General features: G+C 34.7%; 1 protein-coding gene and 1 long non-coding RNA gene across 3 annotated transcripts in view; one reads left to right on the top strand and one right to left on the bottom strand.

Moving 5' to 3' along the window:
* dally (division abnormally delayed protein) overlaps positions 1 to 18654 on the bottom strand; it is a 284242-nt gene that overhangs the window by 42438 nt on the left and 223150 nt on the right. Inside the window, exon 2 of the mRNA XM_073981790.1 lies at positions 4274 to 4417. Within this exon, the coding sequence (XP_073837891.1) occupies positions 4274 to 4417 (144 nt within the window). The remainder of the gene's footprint in view (positions 1 to 4273; positions 4418 to 18654) is intronic.
* The window catches only part of LOC141401500 (uncharacterized), a 235561-nt gene that overhangs the window by 40671 nt on the left and 176236 nt on the right, over positions 1 to 18654 (top strand). The gene's annotated exons all lie outside the window — the stretch shown is intronic.

The raw sequence follows: 18654 nt of genomic DNA, 5'->3' as shown, positions 1-18654 counted from the left end.
ATTTCCATAACGGGAAACTTTTACTTTTACCTTGGCATATATGGAAGTCGGTGCATGTTTTTATTTAAATAAAATGGGATATTATTCTAAAGTATTCATATTACTGAAAATAGTTAGTCAGCAGTTATAAAATTGTTTGAAATGTTTTAAATACGCAGAAATATCGCCACTAGTAAAGATGCCCATGATACCATTATGATCGCAAGCCCTCCAAGAAGAAATTTGAATAATCGGTTTTGCTTTCTGTGTAATTTATTTAGTTTTATTGAATAGATACAAAAATGTTGTTCTTCCAATGTAGAAATGACTCATAGAAAAAATACTTGCAGAGGATTTGATACTAAATACTCTCACAATAAATAAGTAGGTTGCAAATACCGGAGTACACGAAACCCCATTACGGCAATTCTGGAATTTCCGTTCGAGGGCGCGTCGTTGGATTCTATAGCCTAGACACCACCCTTTGGGCATCTGTCGATAATGATGTTCATATTTGTCATAACGTGAACCTTTTATTGTCACTTGGCAGGTATGGAAATCGGTGAATAATGTTTTTATTTAAATGAAATGGGATATTATTTAAAAATATTCTTATTACCGAAAATAGGATGTCAACAGTTATAAAATAGTTTGAAATGTCTTAAATACGCAGTAATGTCGCCACTAGTAAACGTTTCCATTTGATAATATTGTGATCGCAAACACCTCCACAAAGAAATTTGAATAATAAGTTATGCTTTCTGTGCAATTTATTTAGTTTTATTGAGTAAATAGAAAACTTGCAGATGATTTTATTGGAAAACACTCTCTTAAGGCATATGTAGGTTGCAAATAGCGGAACACACTAATGCGGCAAATCTGGAATTTTCTTTCGAGGTCGCTCCGTTAGATACCAAAACCTAGACACGAACCTTGTGGCGATTGTCGTCAATCTCTAGGCAGGAATGGAAAGTTCAATACAAATCAAAAACGATAGTACTGAAAAGCGGAGCTTAAAATTACAACCTAAGTTTTTTTTTGATTCTTTTGGAGTTTTTGTGCGAAACAATATTTCGGTAATGCCGTTAACAATTGAGGAGTTTTGGGTAGTTTTCAAATCATAATATTAAATTACTTTGACTATTTGAAATGTTGAGCAGTAAATGGTACTCTAGAAAAGATTTTGACGACATTGGAAAAAGTCTTTAGATAATGACTGTAGAAAGATTAAAACTTTCCGATATGTTAATAAAAACATTCAAATACCTAAAGTCAGGCGGGATTGTTATATGGCAGCTATACCATACGTAAATCTATATTTACGATTTTTTCAATCTGAATCGTTTGAAAATTTTGGCAAAAATACGTAAAATCGTCAAGTCAATACTTCTAAATATTTTTGTGATACCCAAGGCGAATTTAAGAAGGTGATCCAAAAGGCGAAGTTAGGCCGTAGTCTTCATTTGCTGTCAAAATTTTTTGAGCAGTAAAATACTCTTCGCGAAGCTTAAATAAAGATGTTGTACACAGTTATTGTTTATAGAAGCGAAATATTTGTTATTCATATTTGATTAAAAATATGTTTTTTTACAGCAAATGAAGACATTAGTTGGTATTATTGTATTACCTTCTTTTTCGCACCATGGTCATACCCTACTATACAAGTGAGACCATTTTGAAATAGTGAAAATGAAAACGCATTAAGATATTTATTGAAGTATCCACCAGATGTCGCTTTGGTCGATATTATATCCTAGCGTCTCTAGGAAATGTTTGTTTTGTTTATTGTTGAAGATTCAATCTCATTTTCGATTGCTTGAGTGGAGTATTCCCGCATTGGCTCAACTTCATTTATTACCCTCTATTACAGAGAGTAATGTTTTTCAAAACGAACTGACAGTGTTGCAAAATTTTACTGATCGCTACCAATATCATGATTTCATCCCGGCGAAGGGAATTATCAATTGGCTTCTCAGTTTTTGAAATGATGCCTTTTTAGCGTAAAACCGAACTCTTTAAGTGTCTAGTATTCTCATATGAATGAGAATCACACTCACTTTTCGGCTTTTTCTCTGTAATAGAGGGTAATAAATGAAGTTGACCCAAGTTGAGCAGTCTCTAGGAAATTATTAAAGTTGTTCCATATGTAACTAAAACCGTTTAAATGCCTAAAGTCGTGCGACATGCTAATATAGGAGCTGTACAGTGCGTGATCTGTCTAAATCAGTGCCGAACAGACATTTGACGCTGGTTACGAAGATTTTCGGCAACTCACACACACACACGACCCGAAGGCAAGGAAAGACCGTGCAAGAAAGAGCAAATGTTTTGATTTTTTTCTAGCTTGCGTCCATACAAACTTACTAACACCCTGCCATAAATTGCCAAAGTTTTGAATACATTTACTTTTTTGTCTTCCCTCTTCTTGATCGGCACTGGTCTGGTACTCGTATTGATAACTTTTTTTTAAAGCTAAACCAGTTAGAAATTTTGGCAAAAATATGTAAAATCGTATTCAAGTCAATACTTTTATTGTAAATATTTTTATCATACCTTCCTATACAAATGAGTACTATGCCAATGTAAAAAATAGGGGGATATGAAAACTCATTAAAATATTTATTGAAATACCAACCAGATGTCGCTTTGGCCGATATCATATCCTAGACACGAATATTGTGGTGTCTGTCGGTATTGATGTTCATATTCCCTTGGACGTGAACCTTGTGTTATCTCTTGGCAGGGATGGAAAGTTCAGTACAACGTACAGTGGATCCACCCATTGGCCAAAAATAAAAAATGAATGTCAAAATTTTGATACAACATCTGGCAACTCTGACAGCTATGACATGTACCTTTTTAAAAATATATTAATTTCTGTTTCATTCGAACGCGATCTTCTTAATAATAGCTTCAAAAGTCGGAACAATTGACTAATATTTTTTGTTGTGAGTACAACCTATATTTTAAGTGCAAGTAAATATATTCAAAATATCGCGTAACTAATACGTACGGCAAAATATTGTACTGAATTTTGAAGGAGGAGGTAATAGCTTAATTTTCATCAAAAAGTAGTGTTTCAGCGTGTTGTGGAATTCTAGTTAACTGCATATTTTCTTAGTGTATTTTGTAATGCCAATTCGATCATATACTTAAATTTGTCCTAAGGTTTTAGTCATGATGCCCACCAGTGCCCACCTCGGGAATAATTTTCCAAAGTAGTTCATGGGTCTAAGATTATTCAGTATTAAAATCAGCTGCCTTCTAGTGCCAGGCTATAAATGGAGGGCCGCTGACTAAAGCTGCCCTAGAATAGGGTTTCAATGGATATATTAGCATATAACTCTGTTATCTGACCACGTACATTAACATTTGGGATCAGTGGCAAGATGAAGAAATCTTGTTCCAAATTTGTCTTACGTTGGCGGTACATGCCTTCCAGGAAGAACGCTATAAGATCTATATTAAAAATTTGACCAGTATTCAGAAAAAAATATGTTGATTTTTTTAATCCGCTAAATTATTTGGATTTTATGTTGTTTTGGAGATTATTTTATTTCCCTAAGCCTATTTTTGCATCATAAGATAAACGGGACCTTTGTTCATGTCATTTTGTATTAACAGCATAAAACAATTCTTACTGGACACGTTTGCAAGAGAATTTTGCAACACATTCTTTATAATAGGAATGTTACCTAACGATACCTTAGATTAATAGAGATATGGGCCGAATTTTACAGATTTAAATCGCAGCCTCAATTATTGGTAACAATCCTGTAGTCAGGCATTTAAATATTGCATTAGCAATTTTTCAAATTTTTAACGTTCATTTATTTATATTTGGGGAAATTTAAGAACATTTCAAATTAAATTCAATTTCCTCTCGTTGAGGTAAAAATTCTGGCGGATGTTATTGTTATTATATTGACCATTTATCTTTCTTTCTTTCTGCTGCTTATTATGCAAAACAAATTCTCCATAATTTTGTAATAACTGTCAAAATTGGTCGTCGATCATCCCCCGAAATCAACAAAGTGATAAATTCACAACAATGGATTTTATATTCCGTCCTGATATGGGAAATAAATAATAATTTCATTATAACCAAAGATAAATTCAAATGTTGATAAATATGACAAAATTTTGTGCTGGACGGGGTTGTAGTTGTTATTTAAGCCATAATAAATTTTGTGTATGCATGTGTTTTCCTTCTTAACATTAGTCATTCATCCTTGTGGCATACGAATACATACATAAATAAAATAAGAAAACGCTTTGAATTATTTCTACTTACATTGAAAATGTTTTGCTGTTGATTCCAAAACGCCACGTAAACTCTTGGTATGATGATGCAATGAACGTTCAAAATCTGCTGAGGCAATTTTCTTTAATTCATTTTCTGTGGAATTTGTACAACAGTGACCTCCACATTGGGAACCTGCAAAAAATAAGAGGAGACAACAAAAGAAATGAGTAAACAACAGCAGGTGCGATGAGTAAGAGATTGAAAGTTGGCAATCTATTATTAAGTTTTGTGTGGTAAACACATTTTTCAAATTAGTTTACAATGTGACAACGAACACCTAAACAGAGATACAAATAAATAATGCAGCTTGTTTTATTTTTTCTTCTTCTTGTTCTTATTCGTGGCCCATGATTGTTGACAATGATTGTTTTCTATTTGGGAATTCCTCACCTTAACGATGTTGTGTGGATTTACGTCAAGACATGGTAACGCAACAACAACAAAAAAGGCGATAGAGAAAATCGAAAATCTATGTCAAGGTAAATTCTATTCGTATCCATTTTGGTTTAGCATTTAGTCATGTTGTGTGCACGAGTCCTGGCAGCGGGCCAATACAATGAGGTTATGTGTGAATATCGATTGCAGGTGGGTGTTTTGAATGGCACTTACACACACATAGCGAGTTACCTTCCTTCCAGAAATGACTGGAGGAGTTGGAGGTGGGGAGGAAGTTTGATAATGTTTTATGAACTGTAACCAAGTTTTTCATGTTCATTGTGGTCAATTATTCAAAAGGTTTTGCATAAAATATGCGGGTATTTGTGGTTTACCGGCTGCGAGTTTATTTGCAATAATTGGATATTAAATAAATTGTGGTTGTCCTGAGGCAGACCATGCATATGGATGAGCGGTTTGGAAGTTTTTTTTTTTTAAATGCATCATATAAATTAATTTTGTAAACAGTTATATTTTCAAATTATTAAATTAGTACGCTCTCCTAAAAGTATGCTACATGTGTTAAAGTATAATTTATATTGCTGCATTATCGGTGGGCATATTTATGAATTTATAAGGATAATATTTGGACGGAGAGAGGTGATCTCACTTGAATAGCGAAGCGTACAAAAACTGTTAAAATAATTCTTGGAAATTCCGTTAGAGGTAGCTGCAGCAAATAATGCAGGCAAACATTTTATAGCATCTGTAGGAAATGGTACTCATATTTTCCTAAATGCGAACCTTCTATTGTCTGTCGGTAATGATGTTTCATCTATGGCAGTATTAGGGATAGGTAATGGAAAGCAATAATCGATTCATCGACTTTTCGATTTTGGTCTAAAACTTAAAATGCGATTTTTCGGTCTGGCGATAATTTCAGTTGTATTATCGGTTTTGACTGTCAGTTTTGCTGAAATAATCGGTTGCTTGCCAGTGTGTCCGTTTACTTTTGTCAGTCATCAGGCAACCACAAAATGTTTTGTGGTTGCTGGACAGTTTGACATTTATCGATATTTCCGAAAAATCTGCAGTCAAAACTGATCGTGTGTACCCGCTTTAAAACTCAACTTTCGGCGTTTGCATAACAGCAAAAAAATCGATTACAATTGAATATTCGTCGATTTTATTTTGAAACTGTAAAACCCCAAAATGTGTAAAACCGCCAAGTCAACAATCTATGAGCAAACTCGAAAATCGATCACAAGATAATCTATTATGCGATTTCCCTTCAGACTAAAGTTGACTACGATTTATAGACTTTTGACTACAAAAGGTCGATTAATCGAAAATCGATTTACATATCCCTATTCAGTATTGATAGCTTTGTTCCTTTACTTTTTTAATGGTAAGAGTGGTAAAAGAGAAAAGTGTCAAAATTGCTCTCTCATGAACATTTTTACCAGAAAAGGTAAGGAACGGAAAAATGGTAGATCTGGCAGCAATGTCGAAAAGAAACATAAAAAAATCAATTTTCGTCTTTTATTTCACAGTTTTTAATTTAGTTTTGTCAGCGTTCGACGTTTTCTTCTGTTTTTCGTCCATTTTCTTTTTCATTGTGAAATAATCGTCAAACAAAAGTCGAAAAATCAGTTCTGCCATTTTTTACCTGCAGAAATTTTGCTGGTAGCCTGTGGTTGAAGAGAAAGCCATTTTCGCTCTCTCTCCTCTCTCACTCTCTTAAAAATTGCTTCCACTTTTGCCACTTTTCGGGGTTAAGGAACGCTTTCCAGGTTAAAAATGGTAACAAATGGTAAAAATGGTAACCTCAGGTAAGTAAAGGAACACAGCTGATGTTGCATGGCTGTCGGCATGGCGGAATAAGAGGGTGTTACATCGATAACACCATGGCTGTCGGTAATCATTTCAAAGATAATATCAGAGGTCGTTCTAGTCGATTTTTTCGGTAGATCCTATATAATCGTATTACTAAGTTGAATTAATTGGAAGCTTGTTCCAAATGCAGCATATCAAATAATTTTGAAGAAACTAGATATTCATTTAATTGAACGAAATCTCCCCTTTCCCCTAAAAGTAAACTCATATGTATGTCAAAGTAATATTAAAAAATAGGAAATAAGTCTTAATCAATACAAATTAAGAAAAAAATTATAAAAGTTATATTTGAAAGAGACAGCCTTTCGTGTGATCCTGCTTGAAAAGTTTATACGAGATGCAAACGTCAAAAGAAATGACACAATATACACCAATATGCACTTGTTACTTGCTTATGGTGACGTTTACAGTACCGTTATACTAAAATTCACGACATTGTTAGCAATGTTTCTAAAAGCTATTTTCGAAGAAAAGTGCAAAAGTGTTGTTCTATCCCCTGATTTTTTCTTCTATCAGGGCAACGACGTTAAAGGTTAGTCTAATATGGGACAAGCCTGGCTTATACAGGGCTTTTCACTTTAGGAGATGATGTTTGTACGTACTCTGTTTTTATTTTTCATAGTCTTTTGTTGGAAAATAACTTCAAAAACTAGAAATGTCAAGCCAAATTACCTATAAAGGGACACTAATTACGATCATGCCAAAATTACGTCAGGAACATTATTCTTTCGGTCGGAATCAATGTCATTGAACTATTGGAAATGATAAGGAAAAAATTATTCCACCATTCTGATAACTAAAATGGCATAGACATTTAACAATTTAGTAGTTATTAATCATTATTTCGGTGCATCATTTTAATGCTCAATTAAAAAAAAAAAACAAAATTTTTTGGATTTTGTTGTATGCCATCTTAAAGACAACTTTTCAACCTACAAAATTGTTTTTTGAAATGTTAAAAATTTCAACTCGTTTCGAAGTTTTGAACGTTTAAATTTTTTAGATCAGATTGCATCATTTTCAGTGACACCTACTGCATGTATACGTTTGTAGGTTTGGATCTTTGCTATTGTCTCGTTTCGAATTTATAAACGTTTAAATTTTTTAGATCAGATTGCATAATTTTCAGTGACAACCACTGTATTTTTGGCGAATCTCGGGGTATTCGCTATATGTAAGTGCGTCTTCCCTATTAATAATCGTTTTTATCTTCATGCACATGATAGGGAATAGTCAATATTTAGATTTTCTCAATAACCAAGAGTCGAGTTCGATCTTATACTTTCCAACAAAAGTCGTGTAATTTTGGGTGTCTGATCTAATTATCGTGGCTTTTGTAGCAACTGTCAAAAATTATGTTTATATTTTCCAAGACGTAAACCTTCGTTTGTCTGTCGGTAATGATGTTACAGTTCGTTCGATAAACATCTGTATACCTTATTTCATCCTATTTATTGGAGAATTGGCGCCTATCATCATGCATATGGTATTCACATCTGTAATAATAAAATTTTTATTGTTGTAATTGGGAACTTAAATGGAGTTGCGCATAAAAATCTACATAACATTTTGAGCGTATTACCTCATCCCATATTAAATAGGTAGGGTGTTAGTAGCGTATTACCTCATCCCATATTAAATAGGTAGGGTGTTAGTAGCGTAACACCCAAAAAAGCTATAAAAATAAATCTTGGCATTTCCGTTAGAGGTAGCTTCATCAGATATCGTAATGTAATCGTTTTGTAGCATCTGAGCGCAATGGTGTTGATATTTTCCTCGACGTGAACCTTCTGTCTGTCGGTAATAATGTTGCATCTCGGTCGGTAAGTATTTTCAAAGATAACATGAGAGGTCGCTTTTGCCGATTTATTTGTAGGTCTTAGGGCCATTATTATAGGTATTGCATTGATTTCGAAACGCAAAATAAACGAATTTGGAGACATTAAAAATATAATTTTCACATTAAAAAATAATGCCAAGAAGGTTCTCCTTGAAATTGAATGATCACTTTTAATATTAATTTATACGAAACTCTATAAATCCGATAAAAATCCTAACTATAACAAAAGAAGACTTACAATAATGGAGCTTAGTTTATCCAATTAATAGAAGATTGGTCGGTGATGATACTCTGTATGAAACTTGGTTTTTTTTAATATTCATAATATTTTGAAGCTTGTTGACCTCAGAAGGAGCTTAATAATAAGAGAATTCAATTTTAAATTCCATTGCACGAAGAACAAGAAGACAAAAGACTTTATATTATCTTATAACTGGAGCTTTAGCGGCCTTTGTAAATTAGGTTTTAACTCAAATTCCAAGTTCCAAAAATAAAAAATGTCGTTAGTAAAATTTATTATTTCTTAGGTCATCTACTTCTGTTTTTTTTCTTTCTCTCAAATGCACCGTATTTAAAGATATTTTCTGCCAAAGTGTGCCTTAAGTTCCTTTTTTCACATCTCTATTTTTGAGGTCATTTGTTGTTGTCAAGGCTTAATGCATGGACTTCAGACATATTTATAAAGAAAAACACCGCGACATGTTATAGATTTAATACAATAGACACTACACAAATCCAAAGACATCAAAGTCGTCTAGTTTATAGTGTTTTATGTCTTGTATTCTCGCCGTCTCGCTGTTGTTGTTTGAAGCATCAGACATTATTGTTGTAATATAGACCTGTTTGTTTTATATTTTATGCTTAAGAAATATGATTAATTATGTGATAGAATATAATAAAGAAAAAAGTATTTTATTTACAATTGTTGTTGTTTTTTATACATATGTCTGGAGTTGATGTCTAGTCTACTCATTAGTTCGACATTAAGACAGGACAAAATAAAAACTAACATAAAAAAATGTCTTTGCTTGGAGCTTTATCCTACACAAGTGGAATAGCTTTATATGAAGATTAAGTAAAAAGACAAAGGCAAAAGGTTTTTGTTTAAACACATAAATACAAAAGTTGTGACATTTTGATCCTCGTACACAAGAGTGAAATTTGTCATTTGTTCATATAAATTCCTATCTCAAAAAAAAAACTAATAAAACTTGTTCTAAATTGCCTCTAATTCAATTTATGTTTTTAAACTTTATTGTTATATCAAAATTCTATTGGCTTCGATCCAGATTTCCATTTAATTCCACTAGAAAATATAATCTATGCCATAAATCACCTTTATGGAAATACGGAAAACTTTTAAATTTAATTGCAGTTGCAGGAAAAATAACCTAAAATACTTTCAGGCGCCCTAAAGTCTGGCCTGTACTTAAAGCCAAGAAATAAATAAAAAAATAACACCAACAACAAAAAATGACGCCAAAAGAATTTTTGCATTATCGTTGCCAGTTTAGCAATGACCATGACACTAAAGGGACATTCAAGAATTGAGCAAAACAACTCCACCCAAACAGTAGTGGCGAAAATTGCAAATGCCCCATATTTATGTTGTTATCGTTGTGAATTTTCTGTTGTTGTTGTGGTTGTTGTTGATTTACTCTGCTCAACAACAATTTGTACATGAACATATTATACCAAATAGGCCAACAAATATTCATAACCATGCAACAACAACACATGCATGATGCATCCGAAATTGCTGGCAATAATTTTGAACATCGTATACGATGTTCATGCTGGGCATAGGAATAAAAATGCTTGCATATGTCCATGCCTAAAAGTATGCATTCAACATGCACAACATTTCTTCCTCCCTCTCTCTTTTTGTTTGTAGCCAGCCAACTACAACTTATATCCAGTTGTGTGTCCTTGTATGCCTGCCGTCCATACATATTTGCAAGTAAGTGTAAGTGCTTTAACGTTAAGTAATGCCGTAAGTTGGTCGTATGTATGTGTTTGCATGAAATGCTGAGTAGTTAGTAATGGATACCAAGTGGAGTACAAATAAAGGTAAACAAAAGTTCCGGCGTGGAACAGCAGGCAGCAAACTGTTATGACCAAATATTTAACACATACAAACATTAACAATAACGCAAACTTGTTTGGCGTAAAAAATTGTATTCCTTTTTTTCACTTGTTATGTTATTCATTCATTCGTGTGGGTTTTATGCGATTTCGTAAATAGAACAGTGGGGAATATCGGGCTATTCTATCTAAATGCCTATTTTGAACTTCAGCTGGTGTTTACAAACAGGAATTTCGGGTCGACAATAGCGAATATGCAAACCTTTATCCCTAATATACAGTATCGGCCAAAACTAAAGCACCCCCTCAGTAAATTTTTTTGAAATGATAATTTTTTTATGAAAACTAAATTATAAATTTATATTTTATTTTTCTTTTTATTTATTTATATCTTTATAATTGGAAAATACAAAAATAACGAATTCAGAATTTAATAAACAAAAGTTAAAATTCAAAAAATATTTTAGGTCGCAAATATAAGCGGACAAAACTAAAGCACCCCCCAATTTGAGGTACAACAAAAACTATTGAAATCAATATTTCGTTGCGTATCCTCTATTCTGAATGACACAATCATATCTTTTTGATATAGAAGATACTAAATTATTAATTACTGCAGGCGAAATAATTGATTTTCGGAAAATTTAGCTTAAATCCTCAAAATACTGAAAATCGGAAGGTACCGTTATATGGAGGCTATACCCAAACGTGGACCCAGGTCCACGATTTTTGGTGGATATGTTTTGTGACCACTAAGAACCCTAAGTACCAAATTACAGCTAATTTAGTAGGAAATGTGGCTTAAATATCCGAAATGCCGAAGATCGGAAGGTACCGCTATAAGGGGGCTATACCAAAACATTAGCCGATATTGTTCATATTCATCCAAAAATGATGCTACAGCATCCACTAGGCATTGTTTTGAAATGTTCATTTCATTCAATTCAAAAATTTTAAAATGAATCCTTAGAAGTATAATTATTTTCTGAAACTGGTCCAAATGTTTTAATTCTGTTATACATGGTGTATTCGCTAAATGTGAATGTGTCTTCGCTAGTTAGAATAGTTTTCACGTTAGCGAGCATGTAGGGAACAGTCAAAATTCTGACTATATTGAGCAATGTCCGTCCGTCTGTCTGTCTGGCTGGCTGGAGCGCACGATAACTCTCGAAGGGATGAACCGATTCGGTTCAAATTTTGGCTTTCGTAATATTTTGTCCAAACTTAGTTTAAGTTCGAAGATGAGCTATATCGGTCCACTCCTTCCGGTACCTCCCCCACAAAAGTTCGAAAATGTTCGGAAAATTCGTACGCACGATAACTCTTGAAGGGTGTAACCGATTTGGTCCATACTTTGCCCATCGTGGAGCGTGTACCAGACTTAGATGAGGTTTTAATATGGACTCAATCGGTCCACTGCGTCGGGTACCTCCCACACAAAATTTTGGAAAAGTTCAGTTTAGGAACATCTCTCGAATCGCTTTGATTTTTGCTTTAGCAACTTGTATTCACTGCCTTCCATACGACGGTATAAGTTTCATCAGGGGCAAGTCCATACTTCCTGAGAAAATCGCCTGAAAGTTGCAAAAAAACCCTATGACACCGTGTGAGGAGTTTGGAGGGCAAAATAACTCTCGAACAGGTCTGCCGATGCGGTCCAAAGTTTGGCCTTAGTAATATTTTGTCCAAACATAGTTTAAGTTCGAAGATAAGCCATATCGGTCAACTCCTTCAGGTACCTCCCCCACAAAAGTTCAAAAATGTTCGGAAAAATTGTGCGTACGATAACTCTTGAAGAGAGTGGCCGAATTGGTCCATACTTTACACATCCTAATATATCTACCAGATATAGATCAGGTTCAAATATGGACTATATTTGTCCACTCCATCCGGTACCTCCCACTCAAAATTTCGGATACATGTTCGCTTTAAGACCTGTTTTCGAATCACTTTGATTTTTGTTGAAGCAACTTGCATTGCTGCCTCAATTGCGATGGTAACTAGGCGTTTACACACAGACAGTATTGGCAAGACAATAGCAAAGTTACAAACCATTTTCACCAGTACATTCATACTTTTCTCTATACATATTTAAAAATTTGTAAATGTATTTGTGAAAAAGGTTTGTATTTTTGCTATTGTCTTGCCAATACTGGCATTTGTAAACGCAGGGTAAAAGTTATTTCAGGGGCAAGTTCATACTTCTTGAGCAAACATCCCTGAAGTTCTAAAAAACCCATATGGTACTATATGTAGTGGCTGGAGATCCATTCTTTTTAGTATAAATCCTAATAAACATTTTTGTCAGTTCAAACGCCCAAAATTTTTAAAACTCCCTAAATACATGCGTTTTTTGGAAAAAAAATGTTTCAATATACACAGGCTGAGGGTATATCTCTGTCGGCAAAGCCGACTGATACTTTTTTACTTGTTTTATCCCATTTACAGTATAATTGGCACATATCATGCATATGGTATTCACATGTGTAATAATAACATTTTTATTGTTGTAATTTTGAACTTCATCCCATATTGAATAGGTAGGATATAAGTAGCGGAGCAAACAAAAATTATTAAAGTATATCGTGTTGCTTCTATTGGAGGTAGCTTCAGCAGATATCGTAATGTAGATAAGCTGAGCGAAATATGGCGTTCATATTTTCCTAGACGTGAACCTTCTTTTGCCTGTCGGTAATGCTGTTGCATCTATAGCGATAAGTATTTTCAAAGTTATCATCAGATGCCGCAATTTTGGTTGGACACCATAGTAGTTTTTTGAGCTCTCTTGAGTCACTGTGTCGAGAAACATGAACTTACCACTAAAACAACTATATCGTTATAATCAAAATCACAAGGACTACCTTCAATGAAATTTTCAAAACGATCCTCGAACTGGCCTTAAACTGCTCTCTAGCGAAAATGTTTAACATTTTTGAGGGAGATAGCAAGAGGAGTTGTCCGATATAGTTCACATTCGAATTTCATTCAAGTTTGGGAGAAATATTACGTTCTGCAATGATTGGGCCAATGTCTGTCACTGCTTATCACGCTCCAAGCCATTTTCGACGATCATATGAAGATATAGTAACGGGTAGCACCTGAGTGAAATGATACTCATATTTTTCTAGACGTGAACCTTCTATTGCCTGTCGATAATGATGTTACATATCGGTCGATAAGTATTTAACACCAGAGGACGACATTTTTGTTGGACACCATATAATTTTTAAAGCTCTTGGTTCTTTGTGTCAAAAACATGAACTTGCATTTCAAAACAATTCTTAAACAGACCTTAAACTGAACTTAATCGAAAATTGCTTTAAGTCTGGAGTAAATTTTTAACTTTTGTGAGCGATGTACCGGAGGAGTTCTTCGAGAGAACGAAAAATAGTATATCTCTGTAAACATCATCACAAGAAGTACCTTTTAAGTAATTGCAAAGCGATACTCAATAGACCTTTAATTGTATTTAAGGGAAAAATTTTAAACTTTTGTGAGGGAGTACCTTCAAAGTAATTGCAAAGCGATCCTCAACAGACCTTTAATTGTATTAAAGGGAAAATTTAAAACTTTTGTGAGGGTATTGTCCCTTCTTGGAACATGATGTACGTTTGAAAGACATTTTCGATGTGCAATCAATTCGTAAGCTATGGTGCTCATCATTTTAGTTGTCGCGGGTAGGTTTTTTTATTGCAATTATCTCAGGTCGTGAGGAAAATCGGTTGCAATAAATGGTTCTGACCAACTTACTCTCTTCGAATGTTATTGTGTGCACCATTTTAACGAACATTTTTTAAATTTTGTGGGGGATGTACCCGAAGGAGGGTGCCACCGTGGTGCAGTGGTATGCACGCCCGCCTTGCACACAGAAGGTCGGTGGTTTGATTCCCCGGCCAGGCAACATCAAACATTTTTCAACGGTGGCAAAATACCCCTCAGTAATGGTGGCGACATTTCCTGAGTATTTCAGTCTTGTAAAACTTCTCTACAAGTGGTGTCTTTAGACACGCCGTTCGGACTCGGCGATAAGCAGTAGGTCCCATATCATTGAGCTAATATGAATCGGGGTGCACTCATTGATATGAGAGAAGTCTCCCTTGTCCCGTATGGGATGTTGTGGAACAATGTTTGTTTGTTTTGTACCCGAAGGAGACCACCGAACTTAAATACAGTTTGGATAAAATATTACGAAATGTCAACCACTAATAAAATAGTTGTTTTAAAATAATAAAGCAACAACAATAGGATTAAGCCAGACTATTTTGAAAAAAAATAAAAATAAAAAAGTCAACCAAATCGGTTGATCCGTTTCAGAATTATTGTGCGCCCGAGCCTGCCAGACAGACGGACTGAAAAGGTAAAATCGACTCCAAATTGTCTGAAACGCCTTTCGTCCATTATTTCGATGAGGCACATTTTTGATCGCATCAGAGTGTATATACCTTCGTTTGCCTAAAGGCATGTACAGTGATGAGTATATGACGCTGCATCAGGTATCGAGGACACTATTAAAGCTGAAGCTCTAGCTGATCGATTGCAGAATGCCTTTCGATCCGCTGATGGACCAGTTGGTCATTTTCTCCACGGTTTTATATCCAGGGCCATGGAGGTTTCGGATGATCGATTTCCTTTCGCAACGTTATCAAGCACCGGTTTTATTTTTTCCTACTGTGTTTTGTTCTTCCCAGCATCTTGCAAACAGACCCGCCAAAAAATCTAGTGGTTTAGATAGGATACCAGACACAACATTGAAACAAAGGCTGGTGCAGTTTTATGTGGTTTTCTTTCTATTCTGTTCAATCACTCACTGAAACTAGAGTACTTCTCAAAAGTCTGGAAAAAAGCTACGGTGCACAGTGGTTCAGAATCGTTTTTTCCTGGTCAAAATTCTGTAACTTTTGAACGGATAGAGATATTTTCATAATTCTTTTTTTGTTAGACAGATAACACAATCAGCTTTCCGGTGAACTATAAGCGGTCAAATTAGGTCCGGTAGTTGCAGAGGAATTCAATGTCAAAGTTAAACTTTTCAATTTTTTTACTATTTTTCATCAAAATATCAGTGCTTTTGTGTTTTTATATCTTTTTATATATTAAAGATGGTCAAACGCCAATAAATAAACTATAAAAATGCAAAAAAAAATCAAAAAAATTTTTCGAAAAAAAATTTTTAAAAAATTTTTTCACAAATTTTTTACATTAAAAAATGCAAAAAAATTAAATTTTTTCAAAAATCAAAATAAAATGCTCTTGGGTGTTCATAAAACGTATATAACTCATATGAAAACTCATATACTCCAAAAAATTTTAATTTGTGTACAAAAGCTGTAATTCATATGGGAATTGGTATGGAAAAACACACATTTTTACCCATGTAATTTCAATAAATTTAAAAAAGTGTTAAACGGACGGAACGGGACGGGAACAAAAGTATATATGGGCTAAAAGAGGAGACTTTCGGGCATATTTCTGTGGAAACAGAACATTGTTCCATGTTGTTCCACAAAAGTTCTAGTCCACTAAATTTGGAATTTCATAAAATTTAGTACCTGAGGAAAAATAAAATAGCTCATGTTGTGTAAACGCCACGGTAATTTGTTTAATTTATTTTTAAAGGCCACAATCCTACCTACCTAACAAAAAAACAGCGAACGCAATTTATGTTATATTTCTTTCTCCAGAAGTTTTCAAAAATTACGTATTTCTCAAAAATTGGAAAAATGTTCGTCTTTAGGGGCACCCCACGCCCGAACCTTCCAATATTTTGACCTAATTTTTTGTTTTCCTTAGTTTTAATATGTTTACTATCGAATCCCATATAGAAATTAAATATCTGTTACAAAATAAAATTTTGATTTTTGGCCAGGAAAATCGATTCCTGAACCATTGTGCGGTGGTACCCACTTTGAGGAAAGTTTCACCATTCAACGATGGTGGTAGCTATCGTCCCATTTTGATGCTTTCAGCTTTTGGGAAGCTATACGAGTCTTTTATACTCAAACCCTTTAAAATATATTCGAACGCGAATAATGGTCTTCCAATTTGGCATCAGACCGGGACACTTCACGTCCCATGTCCTTACGGTCTTCTTATCTTTTGTGATCAAGGGTTTGATCGTTAATATATATAACCATAGCCGTAGGGCTTGAATTTGCCAGGACCTACGTCTTAGTGTGATATGACGGAATCTAGTCTAAACTGAAGCAAATTGGTTTTCACGCCCAGATATGCTGACTAATTGCAAGCTTTCTCAAGGCAGGAGATTTAAAGTTAAAGTTGGCGAACGTCTTTCCCTGTGGGACCTGTTCGATCTGGGGCTCTCTTCTGGGACCCATGTTCTACAATATTTTTGTGAGTTTTATGCCTGAACCGCCCCGAGAAGACCTGCTACTCCCATACTCCGACGATGTGATATTAGCAATGTCTGGCCCAAGAGCAAACGCTGTGGCTTTTCTCCTTAACGAAATGAACGTGGGCAAATGACCAGCTATTATGCTCAGTGGCAAAGCTCGGGTCGTGTTTAGGAATTTTAGGGATTTTACCCGTTTTTAAAAATAGTTGTTGAAATTATCCAAGTCAGAGACAAAATCAGGTACTTGGAAGTAGTGTTCTGCAAAAAACACCTTGAAAGAACCAAATGACTTGCCTATCAAGGTGCCCTTCGGCACAGTGTTGTTCTCTCTAATGGAATAAAGCTCCTGATCTACAAACAGCTGATCATATCAATTGTCTTCTACGCCCTCCCGTCATAGTTCCTTAGCTCTTCGTGTTAGATGGAAGGGGTTAGGAGATGTAAAATATCGAATTTAAACTACTGTTTAGGTCTTAGAGACACAGTTCGAGGGGATGGGTGGTATAAAAGCCCATCATGTAGAGCAAGTTATAATGGGGCGAATATTGAGTGAATCGACAAGTTTCTTATGAGAGGAGCTTTGAATTTTGTGAATTCTATTTAATGCCAGGTCAGGCAATTAGGTGCCCGTGTGCGCTCATTTAACGTTGCTCTCTCCACACACACAATTCAACCCATTGAAAAAGCATGCACTCACACAATGACGCCCCGTAAAGTATGCAACAGAAAAGTATGGTGCCTGACGCCGATTTAATGCCATACTTTCTTTTGCATACTTTAGGGAGTTGTTATTGTGTGAGTGCATGGTTGTCAGTAAGTTGAATTGTGGGTGCGGAAGAGGTTTCGGCATTCCCTTTACTCGCGAGCAAGCAAAGAAAGTTTCTCTCTCCACTCACACAATTCAACCCAATGAAAAACCATGACCTCACACAATGACACCCCTAAAGTATGCAATTGAAAAATATGGATGGATGAGGCCACGTGGGTCCTTTTTTGCCGATAGATGGCATTGTTTTTATTGTGAAAGTGCCACTGTTCTATCCAAAAACAACATTTACCCAAATCCAATTTCTCCCATTGTAAATCGTGATCATGAAAATTTTATTCACTCCCTGAATAATTCACAGGAATGTGTTAATATACATTAGTTGCAAGTATGTGTGTGTACACACATACATGCAAACATACATATGTGCTTGTTCGATGAGATGGATATGTGTTAAAGTATGTATAAATAAGTATACAAAATTACATATCCATTTGCTGAGCTTATAATAGTGCAGTAAAAATGTTTATATATAACTTTACATTTGTGTACATATTTACTTTCGAAAATGTGCTACTACTACAAGTTGCATTTGCCCTGCAACTGCTGAACGGAGTAGCATAAAGGCAAACATGTTGTGTGTGCTTCAATGGAGGAATATGCCATAAAATGTTCATGTTGTTGCTCAAACAAAAGAACAAAATGTGTTGGGTGTGAGTTAAGGAAATGAATAGAATTTTTTATGACCAGCACCAGAAGCAGGATGTAGAAGAATGGTATATATTTAAAAGCGGATTTCCTTAAATTTCCTTACTATATTTATAATATATTAAACAAAAAATTTTAAAGGTATCCCATGGGTTGGTAAATTGGTGAAATGTTTTCACACACAAGTCTGACTGAAAAATTATAATTAATATTACATGTCATTAAATTTGTTATAAACTTTAAAGTCATTTCATAAGGAAAGAAAATTGTCGTGAGAGATGAAGTCAACCGCGACTAGGGAAATCCTGATGGATGATTAAAATGGCCTCATCAAGGAAATGAGGTCG

Source organism: Musca autumnalis, unplaced genomic scaffold, assembly GCF_047663935.1.
Source record: "Musca autumnalis isolate F117 unplaced genomic scaffold, ASM4766393v1 scaffold_4, whole genome shotgun sequence".
Taxonomy (NCBI): domain Eukaryota; kingdom Metazoa; phylum Arthropoda; class Insecta; order Diptera; family Muscidae; genus Musca; species Musca autumnalis.
Note: the sequence above shows the minus strand (reverse complement) of the source record. Positions and strands in the feature narration are given on the sequence as shown.